This window comes from Lepus europaeus, chromosome 2 (assembly GCF_033115175.1).
Source record: "Lepus europaeus isolate LE1 chromosome 2, mLepTim1.pri, whole genome shotgun sequence".
Classification (NCBI taxonomy): Eukaryota; Metazoa; Chordata; class Mammalia; order Lagomorpha; family Leporidae; genus Lepus; species Lepus europaeus.
In genome coordinates, this window is record NC_084828.1 from 125,113,977 (window position 1) to 125,127,114 (window position 13,138).

General features: G+C 38.2%; 1 protein-coding gene across 2 annotated transcripts in view; it reads right to left on the reverse strand.

Moving 5' to 3' along the window:
- Nucleotides 1-1,537: 1,537 nt before the first annotated feature.
- GMPS (guanine monophosphate synthase) overlaps nt 1,538-13,138 on the reverse strand; it is a 103,721-nt gene continuing 92,120 nt past the window's right edge. For both annotated transcript variants that reach the window (XM_062212643.1, XM_062212650.1), the window contains exons 12-16: nt 11,960-12,085; nt 9,698-9,813; nt 5,778-5,908; nt 4,695-4,867; nt 1,538-3,684 (exon numbers count right to left, since the gene is read on the reverse strand). In XM_062212643.1, coding sequence (XP_062068627.1) covers nt 3,583-3,684; nt 4,695-4,867; nt 5,778-5,908; nt 9,698-9,813; nt 11,960-12,085 — 648 coding nt within the window. In that variant the 3' untranslated portion in view covers nt 1,538-3,582. The remainder of the gene's footprint in view (nt 3,685-4,694; nt 4,868-5,777; nt 5,909-9,697; nt 9,814-11,959; nt 12,086-13,138) is intronic.

The window sequence follows — 13,138 nt, forward strand, 5'->3', positions numbered from 1 at the left end:
GTGCAGTTGGGGATGGCCCAGGTCCTTGGGCCCTGCCACCTGCTTGGGAGACCAGGAGGAAGCTCCTGGCTCCTGGCTTCGGATCAGCGCAGTGCGCTGGTCACAACGCACCAGCCGTAGTGGCCACTTGGGGGGTGAACCAACGGAAAAAAGGAAGACCTTTCTCTCTCTCTCTCACTGTCCTAACTCTGCCTGTCAAAAAAAAAAAAAAAAAAAAAAAAAAAGATTTACTTATTTGAAAGAGTTACACAGAGAGAGGAGAGGGAGAGAGAGAGGTCTTCCATCCGCTGGTTCACTCCCTAATTGGTCGCAATTGCCGGAGCTGCACCAATCCGAAGCCAGGAGCCAGGAGCTTCTTCTGGTTCTCCCATGCGGGTGCAGGGGCCCAAGGACCTGGGCCATCTTCCACTGCTTTCTCAGGCCATAGCAGAGAGCTGGGTTGGAAGTGGAGCAGCCAGGACTCAAACTGGCGCCCACATGGGATGACAGCAATTCAGGCCAGGGCATTAACCCACTGTGCAACAGCGCTGACCCCATCTGCTATGCTTTCTTGTTCTTATTAAAAATTTTGGACTGACCTAATGTTCAAAATTTAATTCAGTTCCATCAGCTTCTAAAGAACAAATGATTTTATCAAGTTCACACAGCTACCTACTCTTATGGTAAATATACTGATGGATACCCATGTCTACCTAATCTGAAGGTTTTCATTCTCTACAACTAAGAGTCAAGTTATTCATCAAAACAGGCTTTCAGCAGAAAAGCCCAAACACAGGGAGGATTTATGATGCTTACTTGACCACATGTGTGGAGTTATCTCAAGATTAGGGTGGGGGAAGTGGGAGAAAAAGATCAAAAACGGTGTAACCCCATATCTTGTATGTATCTAGGCTTGTCCCCAGAAATTATGCCAGGCTGTTATTTCTAACAGACCTGATCATCACAGATGGGGCTATTCAGGAAGGACTGGGTATCCAGTTCTTGAAAATTCTTTTGTCTGACATTCTTAAGTTTTCACTCATCTTCTTGCCTCCTATCTAATAGCTACACTGAAACACAACCTATTTAGATACAGAGGTGAGAATGAGAGGTCATGATCTACTCTGGATAACCAGTAATGGTTAGCTAGGTAGCCAACTTTCTAGTCTTGGCCAAAAGTAATCACCCCAGAGGCGTGTGCTGTGGTGTAGCAGCTAAGCCACTCTTTGGGAAGCCTGCAAGTACCTGGGTTAGAGTTCTGCCTCCACTTCTGATACAGCTTCCCGCCCTGGGAGGCAGCAGGCAATGGCCCAAATACCTGGGATCCCTGCCACCGCCAGGGTGGATTCATGGATGGAGTTCCAGGTTTCTGGGCTTTGGCTTGGTCCAGTCCTGGCTGTTGCAGGCATTTGGGGAGTAAACCAGCAATGAAAAATATCTTCCCCCACCCCTCCCATTCCTCATCATCTGCCTTTCAAATAAATAAACCTAAAAAATAACTATCCCATAAATGTAATTTTAGGCATTAGAATACACTTAATGAAAAAGACAATTGGGACTAAGGAAATCTGACATTTAATTCTGAAATTGCTTAGGTGACAGGTAAGCTGAGCTTGTTTCTGTAACTGTACAATACAAGTTCAACCTTAATTTTTCTCAGTGGCTCAGATGAAATGCTGCAGAAGTATACAGTAACACTATATGGTGCAAAGCAAAAAGCGTTGTGCAAAGAAAAACAGTACTAAATATTAGTAAATTTCTGAATTTCAGAAAATCTAGATTCTTTTAAAATTGTATCATGTGAAGGGATGTTTTACAGAAATAATTTGTTCAGTTATCACAATTACATAAAAAGGTATTTAACAGGCACATATCAGGAAAACACTCAGTTAATAAGCAATGTTTAACAACTGTTTTTCACTTCAAAATTTTTGAGCTTTGAACATACAGTACACCATGAATCTCCAAGACAAGTGAGTAGCACACATCAAATTAATGTATAACTATCTAAGCCCTTTTTTTTTTCAACGTGGACCATCTCAGTGGAGGGGTGTTCCATAGGACATACTTCAAGGAAAAGAGATCCCTATTCACTGTTCCTGGACTCCTACTGTTTGCTTGAATATAGAATCAGAAGACTTCAGCTAGAATTTTTCACATAAACATGTACTGACACAGGTTTGTAAGCATTTTATAGGTTGCCTACTCTAGCTCTAAAATAACATGGCTCTAAGCCAGATCACTAGCACATCCTCTTTCCAGAAGCCAATGGCAAGTACCTCCTCATCAGGACAGACAATGAACCCGTCTTCAAGTTTTGAAGAAGTGAGCCACTCCTTTGTCTTGGGTACAGACGTCTGTCACAATAGACAGAAACTCTGCCCTTTGCTGGTCCAGCAGCAGTTTTTTGTTCTCTGGACCAGTCAGAATGAAGACTTCTGCCGAGCATCATTTTGTTAACACTGAATCTCAGACAAAAATTTATATCCGATTAACAGAAAAGACCTTTTAAGCTAAGAAGTGGCAACTGTTATAAACAGGGGGCAACGGCAGCAAGTCCTCAAACATCTGGTTCATCAAATATTATGCATGCATGAAGAGTAGCCAGACTTCTGAGCAGCAGGTATTAAATCTGTCTACAGATGAGAGTAAAGGGTTCATTTATTCTTTAGTAGATGACACGAGCACTTTTCTTCTATTTGTAAACTGTGGGCATTTATCATGGCTTTTGTGGTCTCAGAGCTGCTCTTCTGACCAAACTAGAGATTAAAACTCTCCTCTCGAGATCCAGCTGCACCACACCAAGACATCAATGAAAGTCTCTTCTGAAGAGAGCGCTCTCTATGCATGACTGTAGAAGTTGGTTATACAAGGCTGGGAGGATATAGCACCCAACTAATGGATAAGATGACAACAAGTTAACGTGGCATCTACATGGGACACGGTTTGAAAACATTTTAAGACCATTCATAGATACTTGAGACTGTTCATACTTTCTTTCTCCATGGCTGTGATTTCATAAAACTCATACATTAACAAATTCCTGGTGTGTTGCTATCTTAAGTAGCTTACATTTTATTGTTCCTGCATCCTCAAAACTGGCTGCAGCAGCCCACCTATACCATTATCTGCTATGTTCATCTCTTTCTTACCCACTGCAGAAATCAGGTTACTTATTCAAAAACTCAGATTCTCCAAAAAAATATAGTCACTCTGGTAAATAATGGGCGTGTCTAACACCTCAGAGAAACTGGCAAGCACAAAAAGTCCACTATTCCCCATCCATCATTTGCCACCTTCCCCATCTTCACAGAGACAGCCATAGCAGCAATGAGTTTTACATTAAAAACAGACAGGCAAAGGCAAAAGCAGTATCAATCTGTCTGAACGTAGGCAATGGTGCTTGATTATTTACCCGTACAATCTCTTCAGTCCCTTTAGTTATCCCCAACTCAGCTCTTAAGCTGTAGATGTTTTCTGTAGATAACTCAGATGTGATACAGCTGCTCCATGAACTGTTTTCACAGCACTGCATGTCAGTAATAAGAATGGTGTCTAATCGATTCATACTGCACACGGTACTTTAATACAACAAGAAGTTTATTACTCCCACTCAGTAGTTCCCGGGGGCTTTGATGTTAAGTCATACATAATTCGAGAAATACCAGGAATCTTCTTAATCTCAGTGACCATCTTTAACACCACCTGTTATAAAAACAGAGATTATAAATAGAAGAACCAGGATACACTGCATGTCCAACAGGTTTATATATGTGATCTAAAATTAAGATATGGACTTTTTTCACTGTTGTCCTCCATGTATATGGATGGTTAATCTTATACAGTGAACCTGTTTATAACAGATATCAGTGACAACCTCAGTACTACTAAAAGTATGCTCCACAAACAGGTACTATTTTGCAAGTCATGCTTTTTGTTGGTCCACAAAAAGCGCTGAATAACACAGCAATTTAGCATTGCTGTGGCATCCAAGCATGATTCTTTATGTATGTTCAAGCCAATGCTTTACAAATTATTGTGGCTTGAACACTGGGCCACTAAAGTGGTGCAAAGCACAATAACAATCATTGTCAGACATACAGCAGAGGATGGCCATGACTGGCCAGCTATTAAGCAAATTGGAGCCTAAGGGAAAGTAAACTCTAAGCCACATAGCCCAACATAGCTATCTAAGCATATACAATCATAGCCTCATATTGGAGTAGTGGTCCAACTGATAAAAGTATCAGATTATCATTTGCTATTTATGTAGACAGCTTCTATGGAACACTGACAGATGGATAAAATGAGGAGGAAAAAGTGATAAAAAATGGAATCAGGATTAGTAGTATAGACAGAACATTAGGCAATTCATGTATACTTATTTCTAACAAACTCTTCTTTACTCCTAAGGTCTTCTTTATTGGGGAAAACTATAAATTAGAAGTTGGCAAGTTTAGATAAAATTGCAGACTACAGTGGTTACTTTCTACATAGTAATCAGAAATCTGGAGAGTATATTAAATTTAAGGCCCTTTCCTCATGCACTATATTAAATGGTTAATTATGTAGTTGCCAAAAAAAAAAAAAAATCTTATGAACAAAGAGCCAACTCCAGAAATATCATCAGTATTGTCATAGCTTATTCCATTCATTGTGTTATAAAATTTATGAAGTAGTGAAAAATGTATATCAGAAAAAAATTGAAAAACTACCTCCACAGGGATTTCACTGCCAGGCGTTGCAGGGACACCCGTCATAAAGTCACTAGTAATAAAGGTTCGAATAACCACAGATCTCTGGCATGAAGGCTGCTTCTGAAGTGGGTCCCGATCAAAATGCAGTGGTGTCAAAATCACTGGCATCTGGCTGATTTTCCCAGCATATCCTAGAGGAGGGAAGATGCAGAACCAATCACCACACCATGGAAAAGCACTCTAACTTGGTGCTATTAAATTAATATTAAATTAAATATCTCAGATCACATACAAATATACATCACATGCACTGATTTTAGCTACTATCACAGCATTCCAAGTGGACTCAATCACTAACAAGATTCTGAGTAATGCAGTGACATGATATATACAGGAAGAGTTGATACTCATTATTCACAATAGTTATGTTCTTCTATACTACAAATACTGAATCAGCAAATACCCATTTCTCCTAGGGAAAAAACAGGATTAGGAAGGCTTTGGTCACAACATTTTCATCAACTGATCATACATAACCTCCTTTTGTATGTGTTTCTGTTTAAAGACACCTTATTGAAATTTTGTCAATTCATTAACCCGAGTTCAGAACCAACAGCACTATAACTCATGTATGAATGAAGTCTATTGAACCCACAGATTTTCTCCATAAAGTACATCACAGCCTTCTTGCACTTGGGAATTCAGACAGCACACTTCAGTGCTATGCCTGAGGCCATTTAACATGGCAAAGTCATCAGGGAAAAGTATGAAAATGCAAAAAATATGACACCACGTAGACCACAAAAAGGATCCTTGTTTATAGAATGAGAGTTGAAAGAAGTCCAATCATCATCTTGCTGGACACTTCAGCTGCTTTGTGAGCAGACAACTGAAAACTCCTGCCGCTCTGCACAGGCTGACAAATGGCCACAAAGCTGAACATATTTTATTTGGAAGGCAGCACAAAGGAAGTATTCATTGAATTAAATAAAAACAAAAATATTTAAAAACCAAAAGCTATATTCATCTGCTAGGAATCTTAATGCCAATCCTCCAGAAACTAGTTATAACACGCAGGGATAAAGCCAACAAGCAACTTACCAGACTCCCTGAGAATGTTATGGGCCTCAAAATCAGCCTGGCGTAAAGTACTGAGCACCCCTGTTGTCAAAAAGGTGGGAGTAACATCTGTAGGAGGTTCTTTAACTGGTGGACCAAATATATAGACAACTCTAGAAGGAAAGAGGTAAAAGTTATACAGAAATGATACTTTAGTATAAGAGAGGCACACAGAATGGTAACATTCTTTTCATTTATTTTTTAGGCCTCTCTCCTATTCACCCAACTCTCCCAATGGGAAGGACAAAATTAAGATTACAGCAGGCTCTATGTATAGTCCTCAGAGTGAGTTCTCTGAAAGAGCAGTATCTCACAATGTACAAAACTAAAGTGGGTAGTACAGCCTTCCTTTAGTGTACCCCGAAATGCACATCCACCTAGAATCTGTGGGTGGAAACAAGGCCTTTGCAGATATAATCAAGATAAGATAAAGTCATACTGGATTTGAGGACTCTAATCCAGTGACTGGTGTATCTTCCCAACAAGAGAGAAATTTGGAAAAACATAGAGGAAAAAAGTACAGGTTAAAATGAAGTCAGACAAGAGTTACACTGATTGCCAACCATCTCCAGATGCGATAAAGAGGCAAGCAGGGATCCTCTCCAAGGGCCCTCAGAGAGTATGGCCCTGCTAACATTTTGATTTCAGACACCAAGAACTGTGGGAAAATAAATTTCAGTTGTTTTAAGGCTCCCCATTTTTGGTAATTTGTAATAGGTAACCCTAGGAAAGCAACAGATAGTTAAATAAATAGGTTTATTATGACAAGACTTCCGAAACTATAATCATCCTAATATGCACTGAAATCTCCAAGACTACAATGAATTTCCCAAATTTAGTATCCTTTGTCCACTTTGAGAAACAATGACCCTTGAAGTGAGCGGAAATCTCACTTCTACTTTATTAAAAATGCCACTGAAATAGGACTTAGTATCCTTCTACCTCTATCCCATGGAATGACTCACTACTGCTTTTAAGCAAACATTTATCTGTAAGATATGAAGAGGCACTGCAAATACTACTAAAAGTAGGGTTTGGAATATAACTTGAGGACATGAACATCAATTAAGAAAATTCTAACTTGAGATGAATTTTATCCCTGATTGGAGAGATCTGTTTCACAATCTTCACCCCAATAATAAGAGGGAGCCAGGGTAGATTTAGGAGTGCTACCTAGCTTTCTCCATTCTTACCTCCAGCCAGTAGACAACTGTCCCTTTTCCTTAACCATATTACTAGCAGGGCAAATAAGTCTTTCCTAGTAACTACCATGGTAAAGTTTAATGTTTTTTTCTTTCTTAATAAGTACTTGAAGTGAAATATATACAAAACAAAACAGCATTAGCTCAACACCAGCACTATCACCAATTACTTGATTGCCTCCTTCCAAACATACTGTAGCAGAGGAAGGTTCCTGTCCCAGGCATGGAAAGTAAGGCATGCTTCTTCTAAAGACACATGCAGTTCCTACAGCTCATAGATGATCCTTCACGAGATTATATAATGATTACTTCAACAGAATGCCATGCATCTGCTCTTTTTGCCTTTAAAACAAGAATGATTGCTAGGGAACAAATAGTCATGGCCACTGAAAAGGACATTTAACTGGAAGAGTCCCTCTCTGTACAAAGATTCTCTCAACTGTATTAAGAGGGAAAATGGGAAAAGTTCTAATTTCCAAAAGGTTCTGGGCAAAAACAAATCTTTCCACTAAGATTTTTGAAGAGCTTGCTAGGTTCATATTTTTAAATCCATCCTTTTTTGCTGGTTATTAGGCTTTGTTTTCTTTTTTGAGGAGGAAGTATGGGACGGGGGAATGAAAATGGAAGGCAAAAAAGAGGAAAATAATCATATAAAAGATCAGAAATAAAAATCTGAACAAAGGAAGTACCTTTTGGCTAAACTAAAGGAAATAAAACTAAGAATGTAAAATGAAAATCATGCTATTATATAATTAAAATTTAGTTAAACTTAAAGAAGGAAATTTTCTGTATGACATGCAAAGTTTATACAGTATTAACATTCTTCAGAAGATGAATCAAGAACCACTTTTCTAACAAAGACAATTATTTCCATCAAAAATGGGCAATTACAAATTGACCATTTTGTACAATATAATTTTTTTCCAGTACATGAAACATGCTTCTGCATTAGATCCACTAAGTCTTTTAATAGGCATGTTCTCATCAGTAAAAACTTGGTTTCCCTGTGTCTCCTTATCTCTAACTACACAGACTCTACTAGGTTAATAATAACAGATAGGTTTCTAATTTCTGCAGCACATGTGAATAAAATGAGATCTCAAGTAATTCTTTTTGGCTTTTTAACTGCTTAACAACCATTAAGAAAAACTGAAGAGGGTAAACAACTGTGAAAAAAGAATATTTAATTAGCAATCTGTTACTAAACAAGAAAGATTTTTTAACTGTATATGGGCCAACAGAATGAAGTATCAGGAAAAGAATATGAACCAGCTGTTATACCCAACAAAAGCAATTAATGAACAAGTTAAACTGGATTTGAAACTGTGTAAGTAACCTGTAAACACAGGTACTTTAATACTATCTGGCATCTACTTATTTCTTTGACTTTCTCTGGGAATACTTATTTAAATTTATCTCTATTTTGAATTCTATGATCTGTATAAATTTCTGTCAATCCTCAGGCATAAAACTTATTATAAAACTATTAGCTAACATAAGTCACTTATTTAAAATATATATTTCAAAGCTGTCTTTAATATTTTTATACCAGGGCCAGCATTATGGCCCAGTGGGCTAAGCTAACGTCTGTGATGCTAGCATCCCACATGAGTATCAGATCAAGTCCCAGCTGCTCCACTTCTGATCCAGCTCATAGCTAATGCGCCTGGGAAAGCAGAAGATGCCCCAAGTGCTTGGCCCACTGCCATCGACATCACAGACCTGGGTGGATCCAGGCTCCTGGCTTCAACCTGGCCCAGCCCCAGCTGTTGTGTCCATTTGAGTAGTGAACAAGATCTATCCCTCTAACTCTGCCTTTCAAGGAAAATAACCAAGTTTTAAAAAACAGATTGTGATGAAAGATCAAATACAAAATGATATTAAATATCTGATTAACTATGTTCAAAGTGTGTATCTGAACTGTAAATGGAGAGATTCACTCTTATAAAATATCATCTAATTATATCTACACTCAAGCCTTTGGGTCTCTCATTAACGGAAGAACTTAAAAAACAAATCCTTGGGGCCTGCGCTGGGGAATAACGGGTTAAAGCCCCAGCCTGCAGTGCCGGCATCTCATATGGGTGCCGGTTCAAGTCCCGGCTGCTTCTCTTCCAATCTAGCTCTCTGCTATGACCTAGTGAAAGCAGTAAAAGATGGCCCAAGTCCTTGGGCCCCTGCACCCACGTGGAAAATCCAGAAGAAGCTCCTAGCTCCTGGTTTTGGATCAGCTCAGCTCTGGGGGTTGTAGTCATTTGGCGAGTGAACAGCAGAATGGAGACCTGTCTCCTTCTCTCTGTAACTGTCTTTCAAATAAATAAGAAAACAAATCCTTGGGGCTGGCGTTATGGTGTAGTGAATAAAAACAACTGTGATGCCGGTATCACATATGGGCACCAGTTCATGTCCCAGCTGCCCCACTTCTAATCCAGCTCCCTGCTAATCGCATGAGGAAAGTCGCATAATATGGCCCAAGTGCTTGGGTCCTGGCTATCCATATGGGAGACCCAGATGAAGCTCCTGGTTCTTGGCTCTGGCCTGGCCCATCATTGGCCGTTATGACCATCTGGGTAGTCAACCAGCAGATTAAAGATCTCTATGTCCCTCCTTCTCTCTAACTCTTTCAAATAAATAAATAAATCTTAAAAATGAAAATTCTTTCCATTACACTCATACACCTCCCATTTCCTACAGACACACCTGTTAATATTGTGACACATGCGAGGTATAAGCCTTGCCAAGAAAATAAGAGATTCCCAGTCAGGCTCATCTTTACTGGAGATTCCACACACATAACTGTAGGAACGACAGTCACCCTGAAAACAGAAATATAATCAATTTTAAGTTTTACAGTAGTCCAAAGATAGACTGAAAAGATTTTATCCATAGTAAAACTATTAATAACCATTTTTAAACAAGAATATAAAGTTCAAATAGAAGTACATACACATACTAGATGCTTCTTCAATGATATAAACAAATCTCAGATCTAATTCAGTTCAGACATCATGAAAGTGTCTTAGAAATTTCAAGTATTCAACATATGTCATAGGTCCACTGAGATTGCATTCCAACTACCTGTCCAACAGTGGACAGCCAGAATGATTTAGCACTTATTTTGGCAGAAAAGATCTGCCCAAATTTATTGAGTTGACAAAAAAAAAATCCTTAAGTGGGAGACAAAAATAAGCATTTACTTATAAGTTTGTTTATATATGAGTTAAAAAACTTAATTTAAAATTGAGTGATGCATTAGATAACTATCTGAAGTCTATAATGTCAGATATAAGAACAGAGAATTAAAGTATTTGAATATTAATTTCATAGCATCTATAAAGATTTTAAATATATGTTTTTTAATACAGGAAATGATCCCACAGAAACACGAGTGCAGAAATGCCTACAATAATGAAAAGCTAGAAACTACTGCAGTGCCCATTAGTACAAGAATAATTAAGTTATGGTGTATGTGAAATATGAGAATATGAAACAAAAGTTAAGAATCAGCTACTGGGGCCGGAGCTGTGGCATAGCAGGTTAAAGCCCTGGCCTGAAGCGCTGGCATCACATATAGGCACTGGTTCTAGTCCCGGCTGCTCCTCTTCCGATCCAGCTCTCTGCTATGGCCTGGGAAAGCAGTAGAAGATGGCCCAAGTGCTTGGGCCCCTGCACCCATGTGGGAGACCAGGAAGAAGCTCCTGGCTCCTGGCTTCAGATCAGCCCAGTTCCAGCCACTGCAGCCATCTGGGGAGTGAACCAGCGGATCTGGAGGACCTCTCTCTCTCTTCCTCTGTGTGGCCATTTGAAAAGTGAACCAATGGAAGGAATGATCTGTTGCTCTGCCTTTCAAATAAATAAGTAAATAAATCTTTAAAGAGGAAGAAAGTTGAAGCAAGAGTTCTGTAACCAAAATAGCTGGCTCGATCATTTCCAGGAACTTAAATATTTTGGGCTTAGTTTAAAAGTAGAATTTACCACAGAATTACATGGGCTCAGATAAAGGAGGAATTTAAACTGACAGACTGATACATCTAGAAAAAAGAACACGCTTTTTAAGTTTTAGATGAATAATCTCTAAAACAGTAAAGTTAAATTCTTTCCACAAATAATTCTACACAGGGCATTAAACTAGTAACTGGCACTCATGCCATTTTGAGTTGGAATTACTGACACTTTTTCTAGCTTCTGTTTACCCACAAATCGTAAAAACAAACAAGAACTTTTCCTGTCCCCTACCTGCCCAACTTTTTCCCCCTAAAAAACTCATCTGGAGATCATATAAGAGAATTTAATGTAATCACTATATGGGCAGCACTTTAAAACACAACCGTATCATTCTCACATGTTTTTATATGAATTAGAAAGGCAGAATGATAAATATGAAATACTAGTTGTACTTCTTCACGAGTAAGAGAGAGAGGGCATTTTGAAGATAGGGAATACATGATCTAAATGGTGTGGTACATTCATCTGGGGGTTTCTCATATTTAAAAAATGCTAAAATCACATTATATTTCACACTTTGAAGTGTTAAATGAGCACATGAGTACTTGTACCTGCACTTCAAGCCAACTCCACAGCTAATGATTTTTTAAATTTTTACTTTTGATTAGAATTCACAGGTACTCCAAAACTATAAAGTCTAAGCCTGAATATTCCATTTATTTTGATTAATAGAGAACAGAGTTCATGTATTTCACAGAAACGTTTCTAAGATAATCATACTTCTCTCCCTCCTACAATTCCCCTTCCATTTTTCCTTTAATTTTTGTAATATAATTTTGATTTACTTTATAATCACAGGCTTAAAGAACAGTCTATGAAGTATTATTGCCTTTTTGCTTTTCAAAACATGGTGTACATATTCTTGTATTTCATTTTCCTAAATAATTACTATTTCAGTATTAGTACAAAGAGCAAACTGCAGAAACTATGTCACAGGTCAACAGATTCACATCTCACCTGTACACCCACGGTTTTAATTGGCAGCAAGAAGGCATTCAGCGAATGCAGACTTGTAATTTGCATCAGTTTCTCCTGATCCTCTTCTGTCGTGCAGGCTTTGACTCTTTGTAATAATGTATGAGGCTGAAAAAACCAAAGAGACATTTTTTCAGGTTCTATTCTCTTGGCATCTACTATAATTTTATGTATGTACAATATGACAGCAGCTGGATCACACTGGTACCTCTGTGACTTGCGTGTACTATATACTATTCCAGAAATTTATTCCCAGGAGGAAGGACTATGAGGAAGCTAAATCTCAGGATAAGAAATACAGATTAGCTTTACATACATCAAGGGTTTACCCTGTCACCAGCAGGTAACAACTTTACCTCTGTCAAATACTTTCTGCCATAAAGTCAGTTTTGTCTGGAATTAATATAGCTTCACTTAACTTTTTTTTTTTCAACTTTTATTTCCATTTCTTCTTGTGAGGATTATACATATGAAGAGATTACATTTTTCAGATACTGCTCTGTACAAAATAGATCCCAGTTTTCTAACTAGTCTGGCAATCTATGTATTAGAAATGTTAATTACTTTAATGATATGGCTGAATTTTATTCTTAACATTTTATTCTATCATTTCTATTTGTCCTACCTTTTATGTTTCTTTCTCCTTTCTTGCCATCTTTTGAATTAGTCATTTCTGCCAGCTCATTTATTTCCCTTTACTGGTTTTGAGTTAATCCTACCCCCCCATTTCTATTTTTTTTAGTAGTTCTTAAGGATTAATATGAATGCTTAACAAAATAAAATCAAGCTCTGCCCTTCTGGCAAACAGAAGTATCTTTGAATGCTTTTAAAGCTATATAGTGCTACATTTTTAAAATAAACATTAAAAAGTTGAGGTTATTTTTATTATTTTATATAGTGCATTTACCACCTTCTTTGCTTCCCATTCCTTTTTGTATCTCAGACATTTCTTCTGGGATTCTTTTGCTTCTTCCAAAGTCAGATCTTTAAAATAGTTCTCTGGGGAAGTGTCTGGCATAGCAGTTAAGACATCACTTGGGACACCCATGCCCCTATCAAAGCACTTGGGTTCAAGTCCCAGCTCCACTCTTGATTCCAGCTAATGGGCACCCTGGGAGGCAGCAGATAGTAGTTCAAGTGCATATGTTCCTGCCACTCATA